This window comes from Procambarus clarkii, chromosome 59, assembly GCF_040958095.1.
Source record: "Procambarus clarkii isolate CNS0578487 chromosome 59, FALCON_Pclarkii_2.0, whole genome shotgun sequence".
NCBI lineage: Eukaryota > Metazoa > Arthropoda > Malacostraca > Decapoda > Cambaridae > Procambarus > Procambarus clarkii.
This window is the reverse complement of record NC_091208.1, coordinates 15,419,613-15,439,194: the sequence shown is the minus strand read 5'-3', so window position 1 is coordinate 15,439,194 and position 19,582 is coordinate 15,419,613. Positions and strand designations below refer to the sequence as shown.

The window sequence follows — 19,582 nt, the reverse complement described above, 5'->3', positions numbered from 1 at the left end:
ATGCAGTGGGACCCTCCAAGCCTATAGTTACTGTGTCATCCAAGAACGTGACACCAAAGGGTACTGGAAGCTATGGAACATGTTTGTTCTGCAATGAGAAACATTCAATGTACCACTGCTCTAATTATCCTGATAGTGACGCCCGTGTTGAGCGACTCAAAGATTTGCAACATTGCACGAGGTGCCTCAGGAAACATAACATCAAGGATTGTGATACCCAATTACACACCTGTAATAGGTGTAACAAAGGTCAGCACCATGCAACATTGTGCAGAGACACAAAACAACGTCTCCAAACCCCAAGGTGGAAGATAGCATTCCCACCACAGTACAGTACTGCAAGGTGCAACAAACAAAGAGTGTCCAATCGGCAAAGTCTAAAGGTAATACGACTTTGCCTACTGCCCAAATTACCATCCTGAATAAGAGGGCCAAGGTCCATACCCGTGGGTTGTTTGACCAAGGATCCCAGAGAACATACATCACTAAAAGGTTGGCAGATGAATTACAATTAAGGCCTGTAGCCCAGACGTCATTGAACATCTCAGGGTTTGTAACAGATGCAGGACCTCAAGTCTACCAGGTGGTACAACCATCAGTACGTTTAGGCAGGTACGTCTGTCGAGTACAAGCCATTGTGGTGGACAAAATACCAGTAGACCTACAAGTTCAAGGTCTGAGAGCAACAGCCAAATTCCTGAGAAATAGAGGAATAAAATTGGCAGATAATATTAAGTCTGATCACCTCACTGACTTCGGTCTCCTTGTTGGGACAGACTATTGCCATCGATTCATCGGTAGCCCTACTAAATATCAGGGTATAACCATGTTAAACTCTGCAGGAGGTAAATTACTCTCAGGCCCAGTATCAAGCCTGAGGAGACCTATGCCTGCAGATAAACAATACCAGTAGAAATCTAAATTTGTCAGCTGATTATATTTCTCCAGTAGCATTATACTAAGGAGATTACAGCTGACTATACCAACAGAGGTTGATGTTAGTATCATCATTTAAAGCTGGAGATGAGTTCATGAGGCCTCAGTGGCAAATCAGTGAACAGTAGCCTAAAACAGCTACAAGTCACTGCGACCAATGTCACTGAACCCACTGCAGTCTCAGAACCATACTTTACTTTAATGATGAGCTATTCAATCCTCTGAATCCATTAACTAAATTAAACCCCAATAAATCTGATGACTAATTTGATACATTTATTATTTAATCAAGATGTATTCCATGGGCCTCAGTGTTTATATATCAGTGACCAGTTACCTGAAGAAACTTCAAGTTATATCTAAGGTCACTGATCTCACTGCAGTCCCTGAATCATACTTGACTGTAATACTTGATCACATCCAGTCTTCTGGGTTAAATAATATGTAATTAGGCTTGAATATTAGCCTTTCAAGAGTTGACAGGGAAATGAAATCGCATTAGACTTCTAACCCCTGCAACTCTAGTACGGGACATCCGTCCTGTACGAACAGACGCACAAATGTGTGATTACTAACTACTAACATCAAATTAATCTAATAATTCGAAGGAGGAGTATCGGTGTTCGTCTGTTCTAATTAGGACTTCGACCCGTGAGCAGCCCCTGGGGAATTATGTCGGAAAATCCGACACCATTTAATAATCATACAGATAATAGCTGTATTGTATAAACAAGTTACCCATAGAAAACGTAACTTGTAGTGGAATTACCGTCTATAGAAAACGGGATATCATCACCACATACTATTATAATTCACCACCTATTATGGTGGGAATTATTCTTAAATACATTAGTCTTTGGACTTTACCATCATAAAAACATCTTATATAAATTAACTTAATTATCAATATTAAAGTAGAGTAAATGTGACCCTTCTATCACTTTCTGACATTTGGACAATGTAAGCCAGGCGTCAGAGTGAGGAAGGAGGGCAGCCATTGTTGTGTCACCTCCGAGACGTGTGGAGCAAATTCGGCTCCTATCATTCTGGACAATCTCGGCCAATAACGTCAATAGTATGGAGTGTTAAACAGGCATTGTTATTGAGACCAGAGGCTCACACGGGAGCAAATTCGGCTCCTGTTAAATTTACTTGGACGTAGTGTTATGGAAACCAAAGGTGTACCATTTTTCAACACGCTGTCTACATATCAAGTTAAGTGTTCTTTCCGAAACCCATGTATCTTCATTTATGGCCATTAATGTCATTATATAGGGTGACCCGGTTAGAACGCGAAATCGCCTCAAACTAAAGGTAATTAAGCCAGGTCTTCATGTTCCATGTACTGTATAGTGTTTTCTCTGATATAGCTTGTCATATATAGGATTCTGGCTTCACAGCTAGCGCACTTTTGACAGGTCAAGACGAGGAAGCAAGATTTGTGCACCAGTTACTGGGTGATATGGAAGCTACCTCAAAGAGGATAATTTGGTGTCTACACCCTAGTTATACCTGGTGGACTAACCTGCTGTACTATAAGATAAGGAACCTTTTCAATGTATGTAGTTAATACTGTAGTTTGATTGGCTGCATATATATTAATTTAATAAACTCCCCCTAATGTGTAGAGGATCGATTTGTGAGATTATAAGATTATTGCAGAAATACAGTCCACTTATCATTATACAAATTGCTGTCGAAGTATATAAATTAACGTAAATATAAATTCATATAAATTAAATAAATATAAATCTCACAGGTCAGTTCCCACAAACCAGGAACCACTTGAAGAGTTTGAGATTACCAGCGGGGAAGTAAGGAAGTGTTTACTAGAGTTGGATGTGACAATGGCTTTAGGCCCAGATGGAATCTCCCCTTGGATACTAAAGGAAGGAGCAGAAGAACTGTGCCTACCACTCTCCATAGTGTATAACAAATCACTGGCAACAGGGGAACTGCCAGAAATTTGGAAAGCAGCTAACGTAGTCCCGATATACAAGAAAGGGGATAGACAGGAGGCACTGAATTACAGGCCAGTGTCCCTAACCTGCTTACCATGCAAACTGATGGAGAAGATTGTGCAAACAAAGCTAGTGGAGCACCTGGAGCGAAAGAACTTTGTAACACAGCATCAACATGGGTTCAGGGATGACAGGTCTTGCCTCACAGGGTTATTTGAATTCTACGACCAGGCAACAAATATAAGGCAAGAAAGAGAAGGGTGGGCAGACTGCATATTTTTGGATTGTCAGAAAGCCTTTGATACAGTGCCGCACAAGAGGCTAGTGAAAAAGCTGGAGATGCAGGCTGGAGTGAAGGGGAAGGTACTCCATTGGATAAAGGAGTACGTAAGCAACAGGAGACAACGAGTTAGTGTGAGGGGTGAGGTCTCAGATTGGCGAGACGTTACGAGTGGAGTCCCACAGGGGTCAGTCCTTGGACCTATACTGTTTCTGATATATGTAAATGATCTCCCAGAGGGTATAGAATCGTTTCTCTCAATGTTTGCCGATGATGCAAAAATTATGAGGAGGATTAAAACTGAGGACGATAGTAGGAGGCTACAAGATGACCTAGACAGACTGAGTGAATGGTCCAACAAATGGCTGTTGAAGTTCAACCCGAGTAAATGCAAAGTAATGAAACTAGGCAGTGGAAACAGGAGGCCAGACACAGGATACAGAATAGGAGATGAAGTACTTAATGAAACGGACAGAGAGAAAGATCTAGGAGTTGATATCACACCAAACCCGTCTCCTGAAGCCCACATAAAAAGAATAACGTCTGCGGCATATGCGAGGCTGGCTAACATCAGAACAGCGTTCAGGAACCTGTGTAAGGAATCATTCAGAATCTTGTACACCACATATGTAAGACCAATCCTGGAGTATGCGGCCCCAGCATGGAGCCCGTACCTTGTCATGCACAAGACGAAGCTGGAAAAAGTCCAAAGGTATGCCACTAGACTAGTCCCAGAACTAAGAGGCATGAGTTACGAGAAAAGGCAGCGGGAAATGCACCTTACGGTACTGGAAGACAGAAGAGTAAAGGGAGACATGATCACAACCTACAAAATCCTCAGAGTAATCGACCGGGTAAACAAGGCTAAACTATTCAACACTGGTGGGACGCGAACGAGGGGACACAGGTGGAAACTGAGCTAGTACCCGCATGAGCCACAGAGACGTTAGAAAGAACTTTTTCAGTGTCAGAGTAGTTAACGGATGGAATGCATTAAGCAGTGATGTAGTGGAGGCTGACACCATACACAGTTTCAAATGTAGATATGATAGAGCCCAGTAGGCTCAGGAATCTGTACACCAGTTGATTAACGGTTGAGAGGCGGGACCAAAAAGCCAAAGCTCAACCCCCACAAGCACAAATAGGTGAGTACACACCCCTGTGTGTGTGTCAGTTTTCAAGATATAGTATAAATACACACATGCAGGGAATGTACTCACCTAGTTAACACATGTACTTACTTAGTTATGCTTGCGGGAGTGAGCTTTGGCTCTTTGGTCCCGCCTCTCAACCGTCAATCTACTGATGTACAGGTTCCTGAGCTTCTCGAGCTCTATTATATCTACATTTAAAACTGTGTATGGAGTCAGCCTCCACCACATCACTACCTGGTGCATTCAATTTACTAACTACTCTGACACTGAAGAAGTTCTTTGTAATGTCTCTGTGGCTCTTTTGGGTACCTGTGTCCCCTTGTGCGTGTACTTCCCGTGTTAAATAGTCTATCCTTGTCTACCCCTGTCAATTCCCCTGAAAATTTTGTATGTGGTGATCATGTCTCCTCGAGCTTTTCTGTCTTCCAGCGACGTGAGGTGCAGTTCACGCAGCTGTTCCTCATAACTCATTCCTCTTAGTTCTGGAAATAACCTAGTGGCATATCTCTGAATTTTTTCCAGCTTCGTCTTGTGCTTGACAAGGTACGAGCTCGATGATGGGGCCGCATACTCCAGGATTGGTCTTACATATGTGGTATACAAGGTTCTGAAGGATTCCTTACACAGGTTTCTGAAAACATGTTTCATGCACACACATGTATGTACGTGCATCGAATTTCCCCCTCAAAAAGACGGCAATTCGGCAGGCACCGCCAAAAGAACACACCTGCTAAATTTCAAATTTTCGATTTTCATAATTATGCCATAAAATTATGTCTGGTATGTTATTTTATTTTATTTATTTATTTATTTATTTATTTATTTTATTTATTTATATACAAGAAGGTACATTGGGTTTGTGAGAATACATAGCATGGTACAGTAATGGCACTCTTGTAAAGCCAATAGTACGCGCAGCGTTTCGGACAGGTCCTTAATCTAACAGATAATTTTAAGTAGGTAAATTCTATCAGAATTAATAAAATGATAACAAATATATTGCAAGAAAAAAAAATGAGATGAGAGAGATTAGTAAGTATATTAAAGCACATTGGTATATTAAAGCTCTGATTGATTACATTGACAGCTTGATTGGTAATTTAAACAAGATTAATAGACACCATACAGCAGATTGACAGTACACATAAGACAGCAATGATAAAGATGTTCAGATGGGGTACATATGTTACCTATCGTTCGTTACGGCTCGTGACCCTACAACAGCCAAACATTAAATGTCTAGGGTTACTACAACTGCTGTTGTCTAAAGCGGGTCACCAGTGTAACCCCATGAATGATAACAGGCAAATAATTAAAAGTATTTCTCCCTTAGGACTGAAGAAATATACGTATGCATTTATATATATATATATATATATATATATATATATATATATATATATATATATATATATATATATATATATATATATATATATATATATATATAATATATATATATATATATATATATATATATATATATATATTCAAAATTATATTTAGTACAGATGGACAAGATCAATTATAAAACAAAATCAGAAATACTGTTTCTCCCAGAATAAAGATCTACTAAATGACACAACAACAAGTAAACAGACTTATCTCCCAGAGATGTTAACTCTCCTGGTCCGTTATAGCTACTGACTCTCGCGCCGTCTCTACCTATAATTCTCTCCCCCTCTGCCTCATCCAGGATGAGGGATGGAAAATACAGACTTTTTAATATTTAAAACTAATTGAACAACCACTTGTTCTCAAAATACATAAGAATGCAAATTAAATATAATAGTTACTTTCAAAATATATAAGTTACAATGCCACCTGCTTAATTACAGTAAATTAATACAATATATAAAAAGTAAAAGTGACATCTGGAACTCCCATAACTGAACAGGTCCAGCAATTCTAATTTCCCGAATCTAAGAGGTATTAGACGTGTGAAGAGCAACCGCGCTCCTGTCCCCACTGACATTGCCACACCACACGATAATTTGCAAAAATATAATATGTGTACATATACAGGTAATGATATAATGGAACAAAATAAGTTTATTTAAATTTATATACGTATCCAGCTAGGAGTACGTAACAACATAAAGATTGGGAGATTGGGTAGCAATAGATACAGTGCAGTTTTAAATCTAAAGGTAAAAAACTATGAAGATGAAATTAGGTACTTTTTAGTATTGTTTTTGAATGATGCAAAAGTTGGACAGCTTTTCAATTCAATAGGGAGTGAGTTCCATAAACTGGGTCCCTTTATTTGCATAGAGTGTTTACACAAATTAAGTTTGACTCTGGGGATATCAAAGAGATATTTATTTCTGGTGTGGTGATATTGGGTCCCTTTACATCTGTCCAGGGAGAGTTTCAGAGCAGGATTTGCATTTAAGAACAGGGTTTTGTAAATGTAGTTGACACAGGAGAATTTGTGGAGTGAGATTATGTTTAGCATGTTTAGGGAGTTAAACAAGGGGGCTGAGTGTTGTCTGAAAGCAGAATTTGTTATTATTCTGATAGCAGATTTTTGCTGGGTAATGATGGACTTGAGATGGTTTGCAGTGGTTGAACCCCATGCACAGATACCATAATTAAGATAGGGATAGATTAGTGCATAATATAGAGAGATGAGAGCAGAGTTAGGTACATAATATCTGATTTTGGAGAGAATACCAACTGTTTTAGAGACTTTCTTAGTTATGTGTTGTATGTGGGTACTGAAGTTGAGTCTCTTGTCTAGGAATAGGCCAAGAAACTTTCCATCATTTTTATTGCTAATGTTTACATTGTCTATCTGAAGCTGAATTGCATTTGTAGATTTACTTCCAAATAAGATGTAGTAGGTCTTTTCTATGTTAAGTGTTAGTTTGTTGGTTGACATCCATAAGTGGACTTTTTTTAGTTCATTATTAACAACATTATTTAGTGTATGTGGGTTGGGGTTAGAGTAGATGAGGGTAGTATCATCAGCAAACAAAATAGGTTTCAGAATATTAGAGATGTTAGGCAGATCATTGATGTAAATAAGAAATAAGAGAGGTCCCAAAATGCTGCCCTGTGGCACTCCAACGGTTATTGGTAGAGTGGGAGAGGTTATATTATTGATGGCTACACATTGGTGTCTATCACTAAGATAGGATTGGATATAGTCCAGTGTATGGCCTCGAATTCCATAATGATGGAATTTACGTAAGAGGTAATTGTGATTAACAGTATCAAAGGCCTTTCTCAGGTCAATGACGAGTCCAATCGGAAACTCATTTTTGTCAAGGGCTGAGTAAATTATATCAAGGAGACTAATAATTGCATCGTTGGTACTCTTTTGGGAGCGGAAGCCAAACTGACAGGGGCTAAGAATGTCAAATTTTACGAGATAGGAGTAGAGCTGTTTGTAGATAATTTTTTCAAATATTTTTGATAGTATGGGTAGGTTTGATATTGGTCTATAATTGTTTATGTCTGCCGGATTACCTCCTTTATGAACTGGTGTTACTCTTGCTTTTTTAAGGATATCAGGGAAGGTATGACACTCAAGGGATTTGTTGAACAGCAGTGCTATAGGTGGGGCAAGGGCCTGGGAGGCGCTCTTGTATATAATGGATGGTATTTCACTGATGTTCCCAGCTTTGGTTTTTAGTGAGTGTATGATGGACACAACATCTGTCGGGCTGACTGGTGAGAGGAGAAGAGAGTTTGGATAGCTGCCTGAGAGATATGTGTTGATATGTGTCTGAGTCTGTGGGATTTTACTGGCAAGGTTAGCACCAACCAATGAAAAGAAGCTATTAAATTCATTCGCCATTTCTAAATCAGATGACGGTGTAAGGCCATCCTTAGAGAGTGTTATCTGGTTGTGGGAGTGTTGTTTAGTTCCTAGGATATTAGAGATGGTTTTTCCATGTTGCCTTTTGCTTCTTTGAATCTAGTCTCATAATATGAAAGTTTAGCTTTTCTTATGATACTGGTAAGCACTGATGAGTACCTCTTAACTACTTCCTTTGTAACTAGGCCAAACCTAAATTTCTTTTCATATTCGTGTTTTTTGTTGATTGATTTGATTATGCCACTTGTGAGCCACGGGTTATTTTTTCTTTTATCAGTTACTTGTTTGGTAAGGAGGGGACAGTGAGTGTTGTAGAGGCTTAGAGTTTTGGAAAGAAAGAGGTTAGTTAATGAGTTTATATCCTGTGCATTATTAAATTCAGATTCCCAGTTAATATTATGAAGTGCATTAGAAAGATTGCCTAAAGCTGATTCACTGTGTAGCCTGAATGAGAGTTTCTTGCTTTCTGGTGGTGCTGTGTCTATGTTTGCTATGAGGAAGGTAGGATAGTGGTCAGTTGTTCTGTCATAGATTACCCCAGATGTAAGGCGAGCTGTTATATTAGTCCATAAGTGATTTTAGTCCGTATGTGTTTTGTGTCTCCCTCAATGGACGTTCCTTGGTTGTCCCTCAAATTTTATATTATCATGATTCGCTAATATAAATTTATGCTGCATTGAAAAATACTCCTAGATTTATTTAATTTTGAGTCTGACTTGTGGTTACCTTGGCAGGGCCAGACGAAATGATTTCGCGGGCCTTATATGGGCTGCGGGCTAGACCTTCGACTCCTCCCCTGGTTAAAAATATATAAAGTTATACTGAAAAAGTTTTCTTGGAAGAATAGAGTTTTCTGTAAACAGAATTTTTGGGTACACTGATGTAGTTTTTGAATTTCATATTTCACATTATGAAAAATATACCATATTAACGTAACCAAACGTAATGAAACCTATACAATCATTAAGCAACCTTAACCTAACCTAACCATGGATAGAGAGTTGATATTATCACTAATTATGAAGTCGTTCCCAATCCATTCTCTTGAGTGGATCTCCCTGAGGACAGGTTGAACTATATACATCGAATTTTATTGGATAATAATATTAATTCATATATATATATATATATATATATATATATATATATATATATATATATATATATATATATATATATATATATATATATATATATATATATATGAGAAGAAGCCTATTTTTATTGCACAGTATGTTAAACTAATGACTGCGTCTTGAGAGACGGCCGCTCCAGTAACGAGCCTGCCCTGAGGACGGGTTGTTATGCTAATTCAATTATTTTCTTGTGGACAAATGATCAGAGGAAATTTTGACTTCTTTAAATACCAAATATATATGTTGTATTTTTTGTATTATTGATAATTATGGCTGAGACGTGACTTGCAGGGGTGGGCCACATGGACGACATCCAGTACCTGTTCAACACTGCGCCAACCATTCTCTCCCCCCTTCAACGACCCTCAGACCTCTTTATGAGAGACATCATCCTCACTCTCTGGACCAACTTTGCCGCCCATGGGTAAGATGCGCCCACTTCAATAATACGTTGAACTAACATTATTTTCGTTATTAATGTGAGTGGTTATTTATGTTTGGGGGAAGTAATCGAAATTGGAAAGATTGTTTAAATGGTATACTTGATTGTTTTCTTCGTTGAGATCTATATTGTATATGTTCAACTTTAAGAGGTAGAAATGTTACGAACTAAATTCGTATATCTCTGCTGGTGGCCAGGAACCCGACACCTGACGGCTCTCTGGGGTTCAGATGGTGGCCGACGACCAGGTCACACCAGTGGTACTTGGCCCTCACAACCTCACCCACCATGGTGGTCGACAACCTTGTCCAGGTGAGTCTCCTATCCCAACATGGTGGTCGACAACCTTGTCCTGGTGAGTCTCCTGCCCCACCATGGTGGTCGACAACCTTGTCCAGGTGAGTCTCCTACCCCACCATGGTGGTCGACAACCTTGTCCAGGTGAGTTTCCTACCCCACCATGGTGGTCGACAACCTTGTCCAGGTGAGTCTCCTGCCCCACCATGGTGGTCGACAACCTTGTTCAGGTGAGTCTCCTACCCCACCATGGTGGTCGACAACCTTGTTCAGGTGAGTCTCCTGCCCCACCATGGTGGTCGACAACCTTGTTCAGGTGAGTCTCCTACCCCACCATGGTGGTCGACAACCTTGTTCAGGTGAGTCTCCTGCCCCACCATGGTGGTCGACAACCTTGTTCAGGTGAGTCTCCTGCCCCACCATGGTGGTCGACAACCTTGTTCAGGTGAGTCTCCTGCCCCACCATGGTGGTCGACAACCTTGTCCAGGTGAGTCACCTGCCCCACCATGGTAGTCGACAACCCTGTCCAGGTGAGGGACAGCTGGGCAATGAAAGCATAAACACATTGTTTGTCTTTACGTTAATTCATTGTTTTTGGGCTCTGCTATTTACTCAGTCACTCATATATTATATATTCGTTATTTGTTCGCAGCTTTCTTTAATGATTGCAACTTTCATTCCATCAGGTTTTAGAGTTCTGGAAGAACATACCCACGAAGCAAAATAAGCTGCTATACCCTGAGAGGTTCCTGGAGAGGGTGACCTGCTCGCAGCTTGACGAGTGCTAGATGTGCTCCAGGGGACTGGTGGCACCTGGTACCTCATACCCCCTGTTGACGCACACACTTGAGGACCCACACACCTGATGACGCACACACCCGATGCTACACCAGCTCAAAGCCAACAAAAACAACGCAAATGATACCAAGATTAAACTCATTCTACAACAAAAATGTATTTGTGAAGTTTTCTATCGGATTGCACTTTGAGGCTGGAGTCCGTGTACGTCAGGTTATTCTGTTTCCCAAGAAAAGCTCCCCAAATAAAGTCAACTTTTCTGCAAACTGTCAGTACTTAGCTTAGGTAAAGTACAGTAGCAGTATTAAGAGTATACTAACTGTTAAGGTTTTAGCTGTTTATGTTGTTATTTTCACTGTGGAATTTTCCTCAAGTAAGAGCGTTTCCTGGGTGACAAGGGCGTAGCCAAATGTAGTCTCACACCCATGAATGCTTACTAACCAATTCTCACGTTTACTAAGTAATTTCTGCCATGAGATGAATGTTGAACTGCTACATAAACTGTAAATTTGGCTCAAATTTGTAAACAAAACTATATATGTTGAAATATAATTACCAAAATTCCCTGCATTATATTGTATAACTTTTCAACAATTATGATTCCATGAATACTTAAAGATATACACAGTACATAAAGTGTTATTTATGAAATGTCATTATCAAAAATTTACTAACAAAACACACCCGGCTCACGTGTATTACAAGAGATTAAAACTATTACAAGTCACGGTAGTGTATTGAACAAGCAATATTGAGTTGTTCCACTCCTCATCGTTGCCATTCAGACTTATTTGTTTATCACTCCTGAGTGTATAGGCCGGCGGGGGCTTAGCTTGTTATGCAACTCATCCTGTGAGTGGATGTTTATTATCCAGTCCATACTCATCCTGTTGTAACGGGTAATGTACTTGTCCACTACCCTGTTCGTAGATCTTAACTCAAAGACCCCAGAGCCCTACTCTTCTAGCCCTCAGTCCACGTCTCGTGATCTTAGACGACTGACCGCCTTTTGATACTACGAAACACGAGACGTCGTACTAGGCTTCTAGCAATACTCTGGGACCTTCACTTGCTGCCACCACCAAACCAAAAAATAATTTAAAAGATTAATTAATCGTGGTTTGGGCCAATTAATTAACCATCAATTCCTTGGGGCTTAATCCCCAATTACTTGGAAAAGGGGGGGAAAGATGAATTTACGTGAAGTGTGGGAATTACCTTGAAAACAGAGGGGATATATCAGATATTAAAAATAGATTAGGCTTGCTTGCCATATGTATACCAGCTTAGTCCAAGCAACCCGACTCGTGGAGACCACGGCATAGACAATATATAAATTAGGAAAAAACTAAAAAATACTAATAATTACTAAAACAAAGTTTATTGAGCAAAACTATCAAAAGTGTAAATAAATAGGAACACTTCCTAAGCTGAACACTCCTTAACTTAAATATTCCCTAAGAGGCAGACATGAACTATTTAACTGTACCAAACTCTTAGCATTTTACCGTAATCCAAGAAAACAGCCGATGGTGTTCTGGCTGCTGGAGGTGAGATGGCGACCTCCCAACTCTGGCCTGTTCTCTGATAAAGACTGAGGCTACCTAATATCAATCCCCCATGCCTCTAAGGCTTATTAAATTACCAAGCAGAGTTTAAATTAAACAAGCTAATTTAATCTACTGGCCAACCCAGATGGTTGAATTCTTATTTAAACTGACGGTAATTGTATAGGCATCTTGGCAAAAGCTATATCCCATTACAATATTGACAAGTGACCTGAATTTATACTTAATGAATTAAATAATATAGGAAGCTGTGGTCACGTCTGCCGCGTGACCTCTTGACCCAGGGTGGTCACGAGGCTAAGCTTCCGAAACTAGACCCTCTACTGAACTGATGTCACTGTCTTTTTGACGGTATACGGGCCCTGATCTTTTACTCTACATACATTTTAGCCTACCATACATACTTAATCCAGATTGGTTATTACTGTATTTCTTTAACTATCCATTACTTGTTGAATTAATACAAGGGAGACGGCCATCTTGTATTCTAAACGTGTTAATCCCTTTAATCTCTGGGGAGATGACCCATCCTCACATCCCAGGTAAGAATCCTCTCTTCACTAACTTGTGTGAGACCACGTGGTCTCAAATAATGTCTATGATCTGAGAAATTATGATTTCTAAGAAAACAAGCTTAATTTGTTACAATCCCCCCCCTAATTTCGGAGACTTGAGGCAAAGTGAAATTCACACCAGTTACTCCATCTATCATCATTCTATTATGCAGGAAGAACCGCACGTCTATGGGTCATCCAATAATGTTAGCAGACTTCAAGATGTTACCACTGCTAGGCTTAGGCTTGGCTACAAGTACCTCTGGGAGTTTGTAACATCTGCTGATGTAGATTTGACTAAATGTAAACTCTGTCAGCAGAACTATTCGCATACTTTGCGTCATTATGTAATGGAATGTGAAAAAATTGCGGAATTTAGAGATAACACCATCAAGAAACGTCCAAGAAATGTGTAAGTACTTCATTCATAATGATGTGCTGCCCGGAATCTTAGTGAAGTATCCAAAATTTGCTTACTGTAGGTAATGCATGCACATGACTGTAAAGCTGCCGCCCAGTTGGGTGGGTGTGGAGCAAGACTAGTAACTGTGTGACTCACTATAGATGTAAAGTGCCTTGTATAGTGACTGTTGTGAGCCTCTTGTAATGTCACTTGTGACACCTCTTTGTGTCACTTGTGACACAAAGATTATTGATGTGTGTATTTGTGTGGGTGATTAGATATGTATGTGTATGTATATGTGTATACGTATATATATATGTACATGTATGTATGAGGGTGTGTACATGTGTATACAACATTGATAATTTTGTAACTAGCGTCAAATATTGTTATTTGCTTAGCTAAACGAACTAGAGGGTTCAGTTCCTGAACCGATTATGTGCCTCTGTAATCCTTTACACCACCGCCCACGGGATGGGTATGGGGTGCATAATAAAGAAAGAAATTGAACCCCCCTGCACAAGCAATTTAATAAACCTTGTTTTGTAATACCATAAAAAATGTGGTTTAGTATCCAAACCCTTATTGTATACAATAGATACATCCCATGCCTCTATCAAAAAGCTAATCCTATCTAATAAATGACAAACATCAGAGTGTTCAGCAAAAATCATAAACACAAAAATTACCAATTCAGCCTTCATCCCACAGCCCAGCAATTATCCAATACACTGGAAACAAAACATCCTACACCTGACTGATATAACTAAGAAAAATAACCCTAATCTGTCAACAAAAGCTTGCTAGCAAAATCCCTTGGCTCTTTATTAGCCAACCACGTGTGCCCCCTAAAGCATGATGCACACAATTCAAAACAACAACAAAAATGAAAATATATTCACAGACTGAACTTCCAGTCATCCAGGAGAGGAACACTGAACTTCACGAAGTTCACTCCCGTGCTCCATCCACTCCCAAAATAATGTCCCCCTCGACATTCTCCCAATAAAAATAAAACGCAGTTTTTATTATATATTTATATCTAAACTACTACTGAATCACAGGTTACAGCTGACTGTACAGCCAAGTGTCCGCACTATCAACTTAAGAATGTCAATGTTTATATGTGTGTGGCTCGACGGCGGGAAACGCTGGCGGTGGTACCGGCTCCGTCACAGCTGCTGAAATTTCGTGTTTAATTTCGTCTCCACTCAACGTTGCATGGCCTAACTGCTGCCTAGCACGAGTTAAGTGCATGGAGACTTAATATGACATAACTCACAGTGAACCTCAACAGTAATCAACCAAAATTAACCAATTTTCGCCTGCCTTTCTACGACCCTTCTGCCAAGTGTTCCCAATACGCTAGTCATCCCTACTATAATTCACCAAGTATCTACCATTAGAAACGCTACCAAGAATCTATTCGTCGAAAACATGCCCAAACATAACAACAAGCAAGGTAGGGGTGCCTCTCACTCTGGTTCCATTACTCCTATAGCTCTGAATGAAACACTGGCAACGCCGCAACCCTCGCCGATGTTTGTAAACACAGCATCTGCTCCCCCTCCTCACTCCCCCCCTTCAACTCACCTCGGATCTCTAGCTTTAGAATTCACTCAATCTATGGCTCCCTGTTTAAACTTCAAACCTCTCCGAAGTAATCCATGGCTCCAGAAACTGCACAACCTTGTGAAAATGCAATCAGAAGCTATTTTGGCCCTCCAAGACACAGTCACCCGACAACAACATACCATAGACTGCCTCCTTAAATCGTCGATGAACAACAACCAAGAAATTCTCAACATACAAACTGTTGCAAATGATGCAATGGATCAAATACGTAAGATTCAGGCCGAGGAAACCCTCTCAGCTCAAAGTGACCTCCTTAAAAAGCTGGAAAAACAGATCAATCTCCTTCAGACTCACCAGGCGGCTTCCGAAGATGACCAAGAGCAACAACAACTTCATGACTCCCTGATAATTAGCTCTACTGATCTACCTGTTGAACAACAAGGTGAGGATTGCTGTAACATAGCCAACACCCTAATTAATTCAAAGATCAGTGTCAATGTTCAAATCAAATCGGCTATTAGGATAGATAAAAACAATCCCCGTACCAGTAAGAGAATGCTCATCAAACTTGCAAATCCCTCTGCGAAGTTTGACCTCATGCAAACAGCTGCTAAGCAAAAAACCAACCTCTATATAAATGAGTGTCTTACTAAGCAGCGTGGATCCCTCCTCTACAGGCTGCGCCAAATTCGCAAACAAAACCCTGGTGTTATCAAGCAGTGCTACACAAGGAATGGTACGATTTTTGCGAAGAAAGAAGCTACAGGAAAAAGATATGAAATAAAATGTGACCAACAACTCCTGGCCTTCTTAAGTGATTGTGGTATATCTGAAAACCTGAACCCGACCAATGCCAGTACTTAAAATAACTCTTTCAGTGCCTGAGCCTAACCTAACTTAATCTAACTTTGTCTAAGGTGCTGTCTCTGCCTTACCATTTACCTGATGTTCTCCTATTCATATAATTTCCTAAATAATCCATCAAGTCTCCATGCACTTATGCAAGCATCTACCTCAGTTTCATTGTAAAATTTTACTCTTAAATCTAATCTTACCCTATTCCATTTATATTTTAATTTTATTTGTATTGATCTATGTCATTTATTGAAATCAATTATTGATCTCATTTTTGTTCTTTTAATTAAGTTCATACTAATTATAAGTTAAAACTAAGCTTAATAAAATTTATTATCTTTAAGATTATTTTACTTTACAATTATCATTTGTCAAATTTTTTTATATATTCATCTTGTCAGTCTCTACTGATTTTTTGTTCTCTCCACCAAACTTGTGTATCCTCCATGGCTATCTAGTGACCTTTATTCTACCTCTAATTGTTTCAATTCCTTGTTTGCTTGCATTTATTGTTGTGTCTTGCCATAATTATTCTCTAATTTAGCAGACTCAATACTTTGTAAGCTCTTATTGTATTGTTATATTATTATATTGTGTTTTGCTATAATTACTTCCTATTTTACAGCAGATTTGTTTTTCATCTGTTCATGTAATTGCTTATCTTATTGTATTGTGACATTCTTTTCTATATTGATATATATTTTCTGTCTATTGTTACTTACAGTGTACCTGAGAGTACCTGTAAGCAATCTACCTCATTTTTCATTTTTGCTCAATTTTTTTGGTATTGCTTAGTCTTGTTTATATTTTTGTTTTGTATATCTATATCTTGTGTTTTGTATAGTCCATGTTTATATGTTTTTTTCTTTAATCTCATTCATTACCTAGGTTTCCTAGCCTAGCCATACTCCCTTACTCCATTGTACCCCTGTAAGCCCCTTTTGTGTTTGTTTGGTACAGTATTGTGTACATTTATTTCTTTTTGTTTTTCTTGTTTTTCCGGCATTCAGCTTTTTTTTATGCAGTCAAGTATAGACCCAGAACTTAACCTCTTATCCACTATCTATGACAATAATCACTTTAATGATCTAAATTGCAGATATTTTGCAGCACATGATGTAAACAATGTATTAACTCATAATCACAATATCTCTGTAATCAATTTGAACGTTAGATCCCTAGGCAAACACTTCGATGATGTTAGTGCCTTGATTGAAGCTATTGACAACAATTTCTCTTTTATTATACTTACTGAAGCATGGTTGAAAGATGATACTACTCAACTCTTTAACATGCCTAACTACTCAGCAATCCACAACTGTCGTCAACTTCAGAGAGGTGGTGGCACTGCTCTTTACTACCACCAAGAACTAACATGCTTAAAAGAAATTAGAACTAGAGAGTGCTATGGGGAGTATATCTTCGCCAGCTTCAGAGTCAAGGGTGCCGAGTCTATCCTGTCTGTGGGTGCAGTTTATAGAATTCCTAACACTGATGTGTCCGAATTCAACTCAAACCTTAGAAATCTAATACTTGATAACAGACTGAACAAAAACCACCTAATTATCGCAGGGGACTTTAATATTGACCTCTGCGAGCCAGAACACCCTACTGCTGTTAGCTTCCTCAACTGTATGAATTCCTGCTTCCTCATACCCTTAATCACTAGACCTACTAGAATCACTGATAGCACTGCCACGACTCTTGATCACATCTGGACAAATATAACCTCTCCGCTTACTTCAGGTATAATCACCGATAGCACTACAGACCATTACCCCACATTTCTCTTAACTAACATTAGCAAACCACCTCTTGAGTCAAGAGAGATACGTTTTAGACTACACAATGAAACTGCTATAGACAATTTTATAACTGTTACTGATAATGTCAACTGGGAGTCCGAGTTAGGTAACATAGAGGACATCAACCTAGCAGTTCAATCTTTTCTTCAAATAACTCTTAGCCTTTATAATACCCACTGTCCTATGCTTACAAAACAAGTCACAACCAAAAGGCTTAACAATCCCTGGCTTACAAAGGGAATACTTAAATCTATTAATAAAAAACATGACCTTGAGAAAAAGTATAGGTTAGGGATTGTCTCCAAAGAATTCTCAAAGAATTACTCATTATTGCTATCTAAGATAATTAGACGAGCCAAAACTAAATACTACGAAGATAAATTTACCCAAATAAAGAGCAACATTAAACAAACATGGAGAACAATTTCACAAATATTGGGATCAAAAAAGTCTTTAAATAACAAACCGACTCTCCTGTCTAATAACGATGGTCAGCTTTCAGCCTCTGATTCTGCTATTGAGTTCAATAGGTTCTTCTCTTCCATTGGTTCATCCCTTGCTAATGATATTCCATCTTCCAGTACTGACATTAAGGACTATCTTACAGGGAACTATCCCCAGTCTCTGTACCTAAAGCCTATTAATTCCATTGACGTCAATGAGATAATCCTTTCCCTTAAAACCAAGTCTGGTGCCCTTGAGGAGATACCAACTTTAATCTACAAAAAAGCCTCCAGATCTTTAGCCCCTGCTATTGCTTTGCTCTTCAACAAGTCACTTGAACTCCAAACCTTTCCAGATATTCTAAAAAAAGCGAGAGTAACGCCTGTCCACAAATGTGGTGATCTCACAGATGTTAACAACTACAGACCTATATCAATCCTGCCAAACTTGTCAAAATTTTTGAAAAACTAATCTATAAGCAGCTTTACTCATATCTAGCCAAACTCAATATACTTAGCCCTTGCCAATATGGCTTCAGGCCCAAAAAAGCACTAACGATGCACTTATTAGTATGCTTAACTCGATTCATACAGCTCTTGATAAAAATGAGTTCCCTGTTGGGTTATTTGTGGACCTGCGTAAAGCTTTCGATACTGTCAACCACCAAAACCTTCTTCTTAAATTACATCATTATGGTGTCAGAGGACACTCCCTACAATACCTCAAATCCTACCTTACTGACAGGCTCCAATGTGTTTCTGTGAATAATACAATTTCGCCCACCCTACCCATCAACATTGGTGTTCCCCAGGGCAGCATACTTGGCCCTCTCCTCTTTCTCATCTACATTAATGACCTTCCAAATGCCTCCCAACACCTCAAACCAATCTTATTTGCTGACGACACAACCTTCATTTACTCCAGTCCTGATCCCCTTGCTCTAAATGCCACAGTAAATACTGAGCTAAATAAAGTCCATCTGTGGCTAACTGCCAACAAACTCACCCTTAACATTGACAAAACTTTCTATATTCTGTTTGGCAATAAATCCTCTAATCAAATAAATCTCAAAATAAACAATACCCAAATTTGTAACAAATTAGATGGCAAATTCCTTGGCATTCTCATTGACCACAAGCTGAATTTCCAGGGACACATTCTAAACATATCAAAAAAAGTTTCAAAAACTGTGGGCATTCTTTCTAAGATCAGATATTATGTACCACGCCCTGCCCTGGTGACTCTCTATTACTCCCTTATCTATCCATATCTCAACTATGGTATTTGTGCTTGGGGCTCTACTACCCAAAATCACTTACGTCCTCTAATTACTCAACACAAAGCTGCTATTAGGACAATATCCAATTCTGGCCCCAGACATCACTCGGTACCCCTATTCAAATCCCTGAATATGTTAGACATTAAGTCACTGCACATTCTCTCATGTGTACTATACATATACAAAACGCTAAATTGTAATGCCAATCCTGATCTCAAAAGCTTCATAGAAGGTTGTAACAGAACCCATGAGCACCACACCAGAAATA

General features: G+C 39.1%; 1 protein-coding gene across 1 annotated transcript in view; it reads left to right on the top strand.

Moving 5' to 3' along the window:
* The window catches only part of LOC123768085 (venom carboxylesterase-6), a 34,879-nt gene extending 23,478 nt beyond the window's left edge, over window positions 1–11,401 (top strand). The window contains exons 9-11 of the mRNA XM_045758372.2: window positions 9,585–9,717; window positions 9,933–10,047; window positions 10,720–11,401. Of these exons, the coding sequence (XP_045614328.2) occupies window positions 9,585–9,717; window positions 9,933–10,047; window positions 10,720–10,821 (350 nt within the window). The 3' untranslated portion in view covers window positions 10,822–11,401. The remainder of the gene's footprint in view (window positions 1–9,584; window positions 9,718–9,932; window positions 10,048–10,719) is intronic.
* The last annotated feature ends 8,181 nt before the right edge of the window (window positions 11,402–19,582 follow it).